The sequence below is a fragment of the Geotrypetes seraphini genome, chromosome 15 (genome assembly GCF_902459505.1).
Source record: "Geotrypetes seraphini chromosome 15, aGeoSer1.1, whole genome shotgun sequence".
NCBI lineage: Eukaryota > Metazoa > Chordata > Amphibia > Gymnophiona > Dermophiidae > Geotrypetes > Geotrypetes seraphini.
In genome coordinates, this window is record NC_047098.1 from 46,730,513 (window position 1) to 46,744,126 (window position 13,614).

Sequence of the window (13,614 nt, forward strand, 5' to 3'; positions counted from 1 at the left end):
CCAGAGTGTCCAGCTCCTCACTGCTGACTTCTCTGTGTCGGCTGAAGAAACTTGCCACCTTCTGGTTCCAGGTGGACACCAACAGATGGAAGGCCAGACGGCCCCACTGCCGAACGATGGCCTCGAACGCCATCCTAGATAAGGACCCATCTCCCGGGTCCAGAATCTGACAACTGAGAAAGTCACGTAGGCTGGCCACGTAGGCTGCAAAGTCACCAGATGCTTTTGACCCCATGAAAAGAGCAACCGAGCCCCCAGATTCAGGAGACTCATCGCGCCCCCAGACGGAAGACAAAAGCTACCTCTGTTGCATCGTCGAACACCAGAACTGCCTTCCAATGGAAACAGAATTGAAGCTGCAATATGGCCAGCCAGATTGCTTGAAGTTCCAGGTGACTGATGGCCAAACAAGAGCAAACCTCTGAAAGGAAACCAGCTCAGCACAGTTGTAGAAGAAGAAACCCCAGACTATTGGCGAATCCACCTCATTTGCCGGCCGAGACTGAAGAAGCTCCAAGTTTAGCAAACACCTTCACCATGACAAGCAGGCTATCCACCAAACAAGTCACCATAGAGACTAGAAATCAAAGTCCCGAAGGACAACCCCCTCGGGATCCTGGCAGAGCTTGGAGCGCCACGCTCTGGCAACAAAGGAGGCCGCTGAATCTCATACTCCTGCCGCTGCGGAATCTAAAAGGCATTTGAGGATAAAATCCACCCGCCTGTCCTGAACCTCTGTCAGGTCAACCCCTCCAACAGAGGGCAAGAAGTGCATTTAGTGACTTGTGCCACAGCCTAAACCACCATCGGCAAAGCTATACGCTTGGAAAATTCCAGGTCCATGGGATGCAAGCACGCTAAGACCCCGGCACAATTAAGGGGACCCTCCTGGGACTCCCAAGCCACTAAAGGCATCCTATCCCAGTCCAGAAATGAAGCGGGCAGCGGGCGCCGATAACTGAAGAAGGAACATTCTACTAGCAGCCGTAGGTCCGAAATCAGGTTCAGGACTCTGCGAACTCAGAAAGGAGGGCAGGTCACTGGACAGACTGGAAAAACCTACGCATAGCTGGGACAACCCCAAGTACCTGGGACCCACCATCAGTAGGAGCCTGAAGATCTGCCAGAAAAGCCACACTGGTGGATGCTGTAGAAAAGCCTGCGACAGCAAAGAGACAGAGACCGTGGCAGAAGCGATGGCGGAATCACCAGTCTGCTCTCTGGTGTCACCAAAAGTAAAACCTAAAGGCATGCTGGTTTCCAGAGGGAGGGAAGATCCCATCTGAAGCAGTGGATTCAATGTGGAAGAAGCAAGCACAGCCTCTTTGAACCAGAAAAGCCTGACACATTATCCGACACTTGCAGGCGGGAAATAGGCACCGGCAGTGAAAGTTGTGCTGCAGTACTGGTGCTCTAGCCAAAGAATGAGAAATTCTCCTCCAAAGCTGCACTCGTGGTTCTATGTCGCGCAGTTCAGACCCATTTAAGGGGGACCGGATGCGCCAATAGTGTCTCCTGTAGAAGTGGAGGCAAAGGGGGACTTTCTGAAGGAGGAAAACACAGAAACTGTGCACATCTCACCCCCACACATGCCACGGTGCACATGAATTGCAGCCGCAAAACTGCTAGCTATCCACCATAATTGAGGCATGAATACATACCATCCTGCCCTGAGGTGGCCATCTATGAAGTTTGGAGCAAAAATGAAGCTTCTAAGGGCAAAAAATATACTTTTAAAAGTTTTAAAGAAAATCCAAGATGGCCGCCACAGGTGCCGATTAATTGCTTTAAAACGGCCCAGGAAAATCACAGGAAACCCAGAAAAATAGCGATTTTTAGTTTTTACAGGTTGGGGGGGGACTAGGGCATGCAGGGAAACCTCCCAAAAAACCCTTTTCAGGATCCCCCCCCCCCCAATTGCCAAACTGGTGAGTACACAAACACATACAGAGACATGTGCTGCAATATAAATCAATGGCAGCCAGCTAACACAGATCATACCTGATAAAAACTGGATTTCAGATCTTCTGACTGCCTCACCTTCCCAGACAGGGACTCTCCGGACCTCACAAGAAAATTAGGGAAGACACGGTTCTGATCTACCCTGTTGTGGTCGAACCCAGGGTGAGGTGGCTCCCGATCCTGGAGACCCGATCTGACCTGCAGGCTGTCTGAGGGGTTTACTGCAAGTCTACTAACAGTGCCCCCCAGAAGCAGACAATGTAAATACCAAAGTCTGCGATCTCTCGCCAAAGAATTTACCCGAAGGGCGAATCCAAAGCACAAGGGCAACATAAAGACAAAATAAAAGAACTATAAATGTAAAATGAAGCACAAGTAGAAAAGATAAACCAGCAGTCAGAGCTGCAGGAACAGACTGGAAATCTAAGGCACGTGACAGGATGTATATACCTAGAAAGGGGGCTAAAGGTTTGTTTTAGAGTACCTGCAGCTCATAGCTAGAGAGGATACACAAACCCACTTGTGAAGATCCCAGAGTTTATTGCACAAGAACTTATTCTTGTGAAAATTATCTAAAGGATCTGCTGAAATGGTGGCTACCAAAATTTTTCTCTTAGTGTGTCCAGTCCTTAATCAACTATATTAGATTGAAGGAGGTGGAATGAACTGCCTTTGGATTTATATGCTTCGGTAGATCTGTTACATTTTCATAAGCAGTTAAAAACATTATTATTCATTCAAGTTTATTACATTTAAGCATTAGATATATTCCTATAGTTTTATTATAGTACTGTTGTATGTGATTAATGACTACATGATCTATTTGAGAATTAGTTATCCAAAGCAATATGTAATTTTTGGATGGTTTTTTTAATGTTTTGTCTTGTGTGTTGTTTTATTGTATATGTATTAATGATTTATACCCCCATTCAGAACTGTGGGCTATAAATATTTTAAATAAATAAATAAATATAGATCAAGCACCACTATGTAAATTGGCTTTGATAATCAAAATATGCAGGGGATGTACCACAAAATGAAAGCACAAGTTCATATACCCCCCAAAAAATTACTCATACCATAAGAATTGCCATATTTGGACAGACTTAAAAGACATACATAGACTTAAAAACACTGTTAGAATATTTGTCTTTTATCCACATAAAGAAAAACATCCCCAGACTAAATTTTAGGTCTTTGTCAATAAGCTTATATTGTTAAATATGGATTGTATACGGGAAGAACAATTATAAAAGTTAATTTAATGGGTATGCACATGCAAAGGCTATCCTAACTTAAACCACATAGCTATATAGATAGTAACTAAATATATTTACTATTTATAGAGCCAGCAGTGGTCACTGCTGTCAACATATATTCAGCACTGCTTGCAATCTGGGTAGAGGTAGTTGAATAAATATTAACATTTAAACACTGTAGCTGTAATTAAAAAAAAAAAAAAAAAAAAGATTGCTGATTGTGGTATTTGAATATTGACCCAACTGTTTCCAACAGAAAATCTGTCACAAGTTTGGTGCGGCGGTGGCGGCTAAGAAAGCAAATAGAATGTTAAGGATTATCAGGAAAGGAATGGAAAACAAAGATGAAAATGTTATAATGCCCTTGTATCACTCTATGGTACGGCTGCACCTCAAATACTGTGTGCAATTCTGGTCGCTGTATCTAAAAATAGATATAGCGGAATTAGAAAAGGTACAGAGAAAGGCAACAGAAATGATAAAAGGAACGGGACGACTTCCCTATGAGAAAATTCTAAAACTCTTCAGCTTGGAGCTCAGAGGGTGATATCATAGAGGTCTATAAAATACTAAGTGGAGTGGTAAGGGTAGATGGGAATCGTTTGCTCACTCTTTCCAAAAATACTAGGACTAGGGATCATGCGATGAAGCTACTGAGTAGTAGATTTAAAACAAACCAGAGAAAATATTTCTTAACTCAATGTGTAACTAAACTCTGGAATTATTTGCTGGAGAATGTGATGAAATCAGATAGCTTAACAGGGTTTAATAAAGGTTTGTATAATTTCCTAAAAGAGAAGTCCACAGGCCATTATTGAGATGGCTTGGGGAAATCCACTGCTTATTCCTAGGATAAGCGGCATAGAATCTGTTTTGCTACTTGGGATCTGGATAGGTGCTTGGGGCCTGGGTTGTCCACTGATACTAGTATCCTGTTCCCAACAGTGGACAACCCAGGCCCCAAGCACCTATCCAGATCCCAAGTAGCAAAACAGATTCTATGCCGCTTATCCTAGGAATAAGCAGTGGATTTCCCCAAGCCATCTCAATAATGGCCTGTGGACTTCTCTTTTAGGAAATTATACAAACCTTTATTAAACCCTGTTAAGCTATCTGATTTCATCACATTCTCCAGCAAATAATTCCAGAGTTTAGTTACACATTGAGTTAAGAAATATTTTCTCTGGTTTGTTTTAAATCTACTACTCAGCAGCTTCATCGCATGATCCCTAGTCCTAGTATTTTTGGAAAGAGTGAGCAAACGATTCCCATCTACCCTTACCACTCCACTTAGTATTTTATAGACCTCTATGATATCACCCTCTGAGCTCCAAGCTGAAGAGTTTTAGAATTTTCTCATAGGGAAGTCGTCCCGTTCCTTTTATCATTTCTGTTGCCTTTCTCTGTACCTTTTCTAATTCCGCTATATCTATTTTTAGATACAGCGACCAGAATTGCACACAGTATTTGAGGTGCAGCCGTACCATAGAGTGATACAAGGGCATTATAACATTTTCATCTTTGTTTTCCATTCCTTTCCTGATAATCCTTAACATTCTATTTGCTTTCTTAGCTGCCACCGCCGCACCAAACTTGTGACAGATTTTCTGTTGGAAACAGTTGGGTCAATATTCAAATACCACAATCAGCAATCTTTTTTTTTTTTTTTAATTACAGCTACAGTGTTTAAATGTTAATATTTATTCAACTACCTCTACCCAGATTGCAAGCAGTGCTGAATATATGTTGACAGCAGTGACCACTGCTGGCTCTATAAATAGTAAATATATTTAGTTACTATCTATATAGCTATGTGGTTTAAGTTAGGATAGCCTTTGCATGTGCATAGCTATGCTGATCCACAGAGTTAGGCAAAACAATCTCAGTCTGACCTGGAGCAATCCTTGGTGCCTGAGGCAGTCTGCATTTTCAGCAGCCCTGTCTGAAAGGGCTGAATAGTTACTCTGCTGCTCTGTGAATAAATACTTTTCAGTACCATCTCATATATTTATGGTTAAGATTATACAGAAGTACATACACTATTCCGTCATCTGACCTCACTCCACCCTTAAAACGCCTCTTAACAATATGGGCAGAAATAGCTGCGTTGTAAAATAAAATGGGTAATTCTGCTTGCATTGAGAATGGATAATAATCAAATCCAATTTCCACAAGTAAAGCACATTTCTACCCATTAAATTAACTTTTATAATTGTTCTTCCCGTATACAATCCATATTTGACAATATAAGCTTATTGACAAAGACCTAAAATTTAGTCTGGGGATGTTTTTCTTTATGTGGATAAAAGACAAATATTCTAACAGTGTTTTTAAGTCTATGATCTAGTTAGGTATAGGCAGTAAGAATACAGAAGACTAAATATGGATTTGGGAATACTGGCAACTGGTTTCACAAAAATTATAAAAAAGGAAAAGCTGAAGAGGCGGAAAAGTCAATAATGAAAAGCAGACCAGCAGTGAGCAAAACATAGCTGCATTACCCATCTGAAAATTATTGTTCATCTCACTTTAAAGGATTAGCTCTGCCTGCCTCACAAACATCCAGTACATTTAGGGGCATTAATAATCCCAGTAATTCTGTTGATTTAGTACACTGATTTTGTTAAGAACTCAAAATCTATTGCTTGGATTCAAAAAGCATTTACAATATTAAAATATGCAAAACATCTAAAAAACCAGCTTATTGATTACTCACTTGTAACAAAGAACTTTTTTGTGAATGTGCAGCTGTCAAAAGCAGCAATTTTCTCTTGTAAAACAACAAGTAGTATCCTGAAATAAAATATACAAATAATTCATATAAGAAATTTCTCTGTATTCCACATATGCAAATGGTCTCAAAGCTTTCTGAAAGAATAAACTTAAGAGCAGGCCTGAAATTGTAGAGCAGCTATCTGATGTGGAAGTAATGACAATCTTTCTGTAATTCTTATAGAACACACAAATAGACCATGATGCTTAGAAAATTAAATGCAAATTTACACAGAAAGTTATTGATCTTTTGCTTGTGCAGTAGACTCTTTGTTAACTGGAACTGAAGCAACCAGAACTCTCAAGCAACCAGAAAAAAAAAAATCAAAGAAATACTGTTATACTTCAAATAAAAATAACTTTTCTAGTGAAAATTAAAATATAAACTAAGCACGCCACACCCGGGCACACCCACGCTTTGCCTACCACATATCCGGTAGTTTGCCTGGAGCAGTTTATGGAATGGCATAGTATGAGGTATAGTAATGTAATGTAATGTAATTTATTTCTTATATACCGCTACATCCGTTAGGTTCTAAGCGGTTTACAGAAAATATACATTAAGATTAGAAATAAGAAAGGTACTTGAAAAATTCCCTTACTGTCCCGAAGGCTCACAATCTAACTAAAGTACCTGGAGGGTAATAGAGAAGTGAAAAGTAGAGTTAGAGGAAAAATAAAAATAAAATAAACATTTTAACAAGACAGCATTGATCTAAATACTTTGGAAGGTAGAAGAGAGGAGAGAAAGGAATAGAAGCATAATGAAGTGATGAAGTGGAGCAAGTAAGTGTAGTGTTAGTTAGGCCTATTTTTAATATTAACTCTCAAGCAAACAGAAACTACATTTATCCAGCGTCTATCAATCCCCATGGGTGCCGGTTAACTGAGAGTCTACTGTACTGATATTTTATTGAACAACATAAGAACATCCACAAGTGTCTCAGATTCACCTGGGTTTCTTTTTCAGATGCAAAGCTAGAAATATATTGTACCATAAAATAATAATTCCAATTTTAAAAGTGTTTTTGAAAAGACTACTACTTATCATTTCTTTAGTGCTACCAGGCATATGCCGCGCTATACACTAAAACATGGAAAGGAAAGTCCCTGCTCAAAAGAGCTTACAATCTAGTTAAGACAGACAAACTGGACAAAAAGATGCATCTATATATAGTGTTCAGGTGGGGGAATTACTGAGTGACTGATAAGACAGGTATGGCTGCTTAGCTGGTGGGTTAGAGGCTGGAATTGAAAGCAGCTTCAAAGAAGTGGGTTTTGAGTCTGGATTTGAACACTGCCAGAGACAGAGCTCGACATACCAAGTCAGGCATACGGTGTAGCAATGTAGAAGGTTCAGAGTCTGAAGCTGGTAGTAGAGGAGAATGGTACAGATAAGAGATAGCGTATTTCCCCAAAAATAAGGCACAGTCTTATGTTTATGTTTATTAAAAACTTTCTATACCGCATAACAGACTAAAAAAGGATCCAAGCGGTGTACAATATTTAATTTAATTTAATTCTTATATACCACTAATAACCGTGAGGTTTCTAAGCGGTTTACAAAAATGAATGCATTAAAAGATACAATAAATAAAAATAAATAAGATAGGTACTTGGAAATTCCCTAACTGTCCCAATTTTAGGCCCCAAAAAAGCACTAGGTCTTATTTTCAGGGATGTCTTATTTGTTTTCATATACAATGATCATCTCTCCCTTCCTCTCCTCCACCCCAATTCTTCCTATTTCCTTTCTCTCCCCCACATGTACAGAATCTTTCATCTCCTCTCAACCATTCCCTTGTGCAGTATCTTTCTATCCCTCCCTCCCATCCTTTAATAACTTCTATCCTTCCCTCCCTCCCTCCCATCCCTTGTGCAGCAGAACCCTTGCAGCTTCTATCCCTCCATCCCTCCATATAGCATCTTTCTATCTCATCCCCACCTGCTGACCCTTCTCTCCCTCCCATCCGAACTGCGAGACCAAAATAAATACCTTATAATGAACCGGCAGCGTCGGCAGCAATCTAGACAGGCTGCTTCGCGGCCTTCTATCGCCCAGGGGTCCTCTGCCGCTTTACTGATGACATAATCAGCAACGTGGCAGAGGAACCCCAGTGATAGAAGGCTGCAAAGCAGCCTGTTTAGATTGCTGCCGGTTTGTATAAGGTATTTATTTTGGTCTCGCGGTTTGGATGGGAGGGAGAGATGGATCGGGTTGGGGGAAGTGCTACTGCTGCCAGTGACTAGGGCTTATTTTCGGGAGTAGGGCTTATATTAAGACCTACTCCGAAAATCTTGCTAGGGCTTATTTTCAGGGTAGGTCTTACTTTTGGGGAAAAGTAGTACTTACCCTATGAGCAGAGTTCCCAGGGTGGGGTATAGGGAGAGAGGAGAGATACTGAGGAACTGTGGAGTAAATACACTTGTAGGTTAGCAAGAGGAGTTTGAACTGTATGCGGAAACAGACAGGGAACCAATGGAGTGACTTAAGGAAAGGGTTGTGTGGGCTTAGTGACATTGATGGTCTATGAAGTCAGGCCAGTGAGAAGCAGATTGCAGTAGTCTAGGCGAGAGGTGATGAGGGTCTTAGCAGTGTGCTCAGAAAGGAAGGGTTGTATTTTAGCAATGTTGTAGAGAAATAAACAATAAATTTTGGTGGTCTGCTGGATTTGTGAAGAGAAGGAGAGAGATAAGTCAAAGATTACCCCAAGATTGTGAGCTGACAAGATAGGCAGGATGAGAGCGTTGCCAACAAAAATAGAGAACAGGGGAAGAAGAGAGGCAGGTTTAGGAGGAAAGATAAGGAGCTCTTGGCCACGTTTAATTTTAGATGGCAATGAGACATCTAGGTAGCGATGTTAGGTAGGCTGAGACCCAGGCCTGAATGTCTGTAGAGATTTCAGGTGTAGAGAGATAGATCTATGAGTCATCAGCATAGAGGTGATACTGAAAGTCATGGGACGAGATTAGAGGACCAAAGGAAGAAGTGTAGATGGAAAAAAGAAGTGGTCCCAGGACAGATCCCTGAGGTACACCGACCAATAGGAGAATGGTGGTGGAGGGGTCATTACAGATTTTAGTAAAGGCAGTTTCTGTAAAACGAGCCCAATTGAAGCAGGTGAAGAGCATCTTGAGATGAGAGAAAAGACAACAAATAGAAAAAACCCTTTTGGAAAATGTAATTCACGAATGCTTGAGCAACCCTAGATATATCTCTTGCATCATCTCTTCAATTACCCAGACCTATGGCAATTGAGGGACACGGGTCTGGGTAAAGTAATGACACAGGAAACAAATTCCATTAGTGGGAATGCTCAAGTATACTCAACACCCATGAAGTTCGAGCTATAACAGATCATGAGTTCTGCATAAATGTGTGAGTGTCTCTTGCTATTTTTCTCTGAACAAAAAAGGGTGGCATATCAAATTAATTAAATAAATAAATATGAGCAGGCATAGATCAAATGTGAAACAAGAAAGCCATATCTCCTACCATGAACACAGAGAAATTAAATTTTGCATTTTATCTGTAACATTCTTTCCAAACATCCTTGACAATTCATAATCCTAAGCCTAAAATAATGTATTGAAAGAATCTGATTTTAATGATTTGCACAGTTTGCCAGCTAGCTTCTTGCTTGCCACAACCAAGTATTTTAATGAAAACAGGCATCTTAGTAGACTGTGATGTCTTTTAAAGGACCAACAAAAAAGATGCTGTTGTGTATGAACTGTTGAAACCACACAGATCCCATCTTCAGAAGTGTGACCTGGGAGGTCTCGAAAGCTCATGTATTTTGATATCTTTTTTGCTGGTCCTTAAAAAAGTTCTCTCAACTAAGACTGCAGCTTTCTTCGGAACCAATATGGCTACTAGGACTGCAGTCAATAAAACAATATTTTTGGTTTATTTTTTTTAGTAGACTAGCTTCAGCTACTGCCATCATTTCAATGAAATTCATAAGTATATGGAATGATTTAGCTTGGCAAACATTTACAAAAAGTTCTACATATTTTGTTTTGAAGACAACAATTATGCCACATAAAAGATATGAGGTTTCTACCACCATTTTGCCTCATTACTATTGAATTTCATGCTCTTGAGTAACATGTTTACAGTCTTATACAAACACATTTCAGAAACATGTCAAAAATGAGAAAAACAGTCTCTGCTGTGGACCAACATTTTATAGAATCAAAGTCAAAGTTGGACTGATGGAAAGCAGAAAGAAGGCAAGAAAATCCTGCGAAACCAAACAAACAACAGCTTCCTTTAATTTAAAATCAGGATAACTTGAACAGTATCTACTGGCTACATCATGCTTTGATATTGTGAAAGGACCCTTTAAAGCTGTTTATGTTAGATATATAAAAAGAAATACTAGTATTTTGAAAGGGTTTAAAAGGAAAAGAAGAACAAATTGTTCTTTGAGAAAATGCCTGGTACATTTATCATATGTTTACTTTAATCTCCCAAGCTACTGTCATCAAAAAATTTTATAAATTCTAATATACATTGGATCAATAGCTACATTTAAAGAGCCTTTCAACACAACTGGCTATTGGCTTATGAATAATGCATGAATTAAATTATTTAAATAGATATAGTACATGTGTACCCAGCAAGTTCCCTGAGAAAGCAAAATGTGCATCAGAGTAGAGTATATTTCATTATACTAGGAGCTCACATACAGGTTCCTTTCAAATATAATGGGCCTTATATTCAAAAAAAGATGAGCTACTAAATTTAGGCTCCTAGATCTATGTCCTATTTTTAGCCAAGCAAAGGAGACAAGTTTTCAGCTGAGAATTCATCTTAACTTAGGTGCTTAGAAATTATGCTTATAAATTTAGGACTGCTGTTCATTTAACTCAGAGGTGTCCAACCTCGGTCCTCTCCCAGTTGGGTTTTCAGGATTTCCACAAAGAATATACATAAGGTCTATTTGCATACAATGGATGCAGTGCATTTAAATAGATCTCATGCATATTCATTGGGGAAATCGTGAAAATACAACTGGGATGCGGCCCTCGAGGGCCAAGGTTGGACATCCCTGATTTACCTAGATTTAGGAGTCTAATTTAGGAGCCTACTGAAAATCAGTGCTAAACTTCTTTAAAAGGCAATTCTATAAGACACACCTAAAGTAAGGTGACAATAAAATAGTAGTACTTATGTGCATGATTGGCATCATAAATTGGCAGTTACGTGCACAAGGGCTAAGCACTAGTCTATAAACTTGACATGCATGTCCTTTACTCCCAAATTCTATAAAATCTGCTGAAAATTAGGTGCCTACATTAGTGCACTTAGCTGATATAGGCATCTAACTTAATTGATAGGTTTAAGAACATAAGACTTGCCGCTGCTGGGTCACACCAGTGGTCCATCGTGCCCAGCAGTCCGCTCACGCGGTGGCCCTTAGGTCAAAGATCAGTGCCCTAACTGAGACTAGCCTTACCTGCGTACATTCTGGTTCAGCAGGAACTTGTCTAACTTTGTCTTGAGTCCCTGAAGGGTGTTTTCCCCTATAACAGCCTCCGGAAGAGCGTTCCAGTTTTCCACCACTCTCTGGGTGAAGAAGAACTTCCTTACGTTTGTACGGAATCTATATCCCCTTTTAGTGTTAGAGAGTGCCCTCTCCTTCTCCCTATCTTGGAGAGGGTGAACAACCTGTCTTTATCTACTAAGTTTATTCCCTTCATTATCTTGAATGTTTCCACCATGTCCCCTCTCAGTCTCCTGTTTTCAAGGGAGAAGAGGCTTAATCGGTGCTGATATTTGGCACTTAACACCTCATAATTGTTCTTTATTGGACTTAATTGATAATTAGGTGCCAAACTCAAAAAACGCAATTCTATAAAATATAGGTGCTTGGGGTGGTTCGTGGGCATGTTTTCAAGTTAGGCACCTGTTTTTAACTTAAATGCATTGTGCATCTAACTCAGGTGCAGACTTTTAGTCCAAGAAAACCCTGGCAAAAATATGATGTGTCTAAAAGGTAGGATGCCTAACACCACCTAAGGCTGCTTAGACAGCACTAAGTTACAGTGTGCCTAACATTTATAGAACTGCACTTAGTGCCACACTAGCTGGCACCGATTTTTAGGTAACATATAAAGAACTGGGGCCTTAGTGCATAATAATCATTAGGCTGTAGCTGTGGATAAGAACATAATAACTGCCATACTGGGACAGACCAAAGGTCATCAAGCCCAGTATCCTGTTTCCAATAGTGGCCAACCCAGGTCCCAAGTACCTGGCAGAAACCCAAAAAGCAGCAATATTCCAGAGCTGAGATTGTGATATCATAATGCCTTATTCCGCCAGTACCTAAGAGCCAACCCTTGATGTCAACACAGATCCAGAGTACTTAGCTAAATCCCAAGGAGTGCAACAGATTTTATACTACTTATCCTAGGAATAAGCAGTGGATTTCCCCAAGCCATCTCAATAATGGCTTATGGATTTCTCTTTTGGGAAATTATCCAGACCTTTTTTAAACCCTGCTAAGCTAACTGATTTCACCACATTCTCTGGCAACAAATTCCAGAGTTTAATTACACGTTGTGTGAAGAAATATTTTCTATGGTTTGTTTTAGTAGCTTCACTGCATGCCCTAGTATTTTTGAAAAGAGTGAACAAGCGATTCATATCTACCCTTCCACTCCACTCAGTATTTTAAAGACCACAAGCACATCCCCCTCCCCCAAGCTGAAGATCCCTAGCCGCTTTAGAGCATGGGCATTCCACCTAAGATGCACATAACTTATAGAATAATACCAATTGCCTGCACCACAATTTACACCGGGCACGGTCTGGCTAAGTGGAGATGCCTAAATTTCAGCACACCAAATTGGATTTGTGCTAGTGTTCCATAACTGGGTTAAGCACACTCAAATGCTGTTATAGATTGGGAGCTAAATGCACCCCTTTCATGGCACCTTAATTTAGGCACCGCTTTATGAAATTTCCACCCTAAACCTAAATCTACACCCTAAGGGCTCCTTTTACAAAGGTGCGTTAGCGTTTTTAGCTCATGCACCGGATTAGCGCGCGCTACCTGAAAAACTACCGCCCTGCTCAAGCTGAGGCGGTAGCGGCTAGCAGGCGCTGCATTTTAGTGCGCACTATTCTGCGCGTTAAGGTCCTAACACACCTTTATAAACGGAGCCCTAAATCTGCCCTGTTGTCACTCGCAGTTTATGCTCCTAAAGAAAGACCATGTGGACTCCCTAGTCAGAAAGGGGTTTTTTACTCTCTGGAAACTTAGGTCCATTAGAGCATACTTCGACGCTTCAGCATTCAGAATTCTGGTACAATCCCTAATACTAAGCCACCTTGATTATTGCAACATTACCCATCTGGCAATCCCCCGGAAGCAAATGCAGAGACTTCAACTGATCCAAAACGCAGCAGTCAGGTTGATCTTCAGACTGAAGAAGTCCGATCATATAACCCCTTCCTACCGACTCCTGCACTGGCTGCCAATGGAGGCACGTACGAAGTTCAAACTGGGATGTCTCTGCTTCAAGGTATTATCCGGTCTAGCCCCTAAATATATAACAGACCTCTTCTCATTCCCAACCAACAGACATGAGAGAAGAGCACACCAGA

General features: G+C 40.5%; 1 protein-coding gene across 11 annotated transcripts in view; it reads right to left on the reverse strand.

Annotated features, from left to right (window-relative positions):
- The window catches only part of BCAS3 (BCAS3 microtubule associated cell migration factor), a 1,368,214-nt gene that overhangs the window by 1,132,969 nt on the left and 221,631 nt on the right, over nt 1-13,614 (reverse strand). For all 11 annotated transcript variants that reach the window (XM_033921865.1, XM_033921866.1, XM_033921867.1 and 8 more), the window contains one exon: nt 5,938-6,014. In XM_033921865.1, the coding sequence (XP_033777756.1) occupies nt 5,938-6,014 (77 nt within the window). The remainder of the gene's footprint in view (nt 1-5,937; nt 6,015-13,614) is intronic.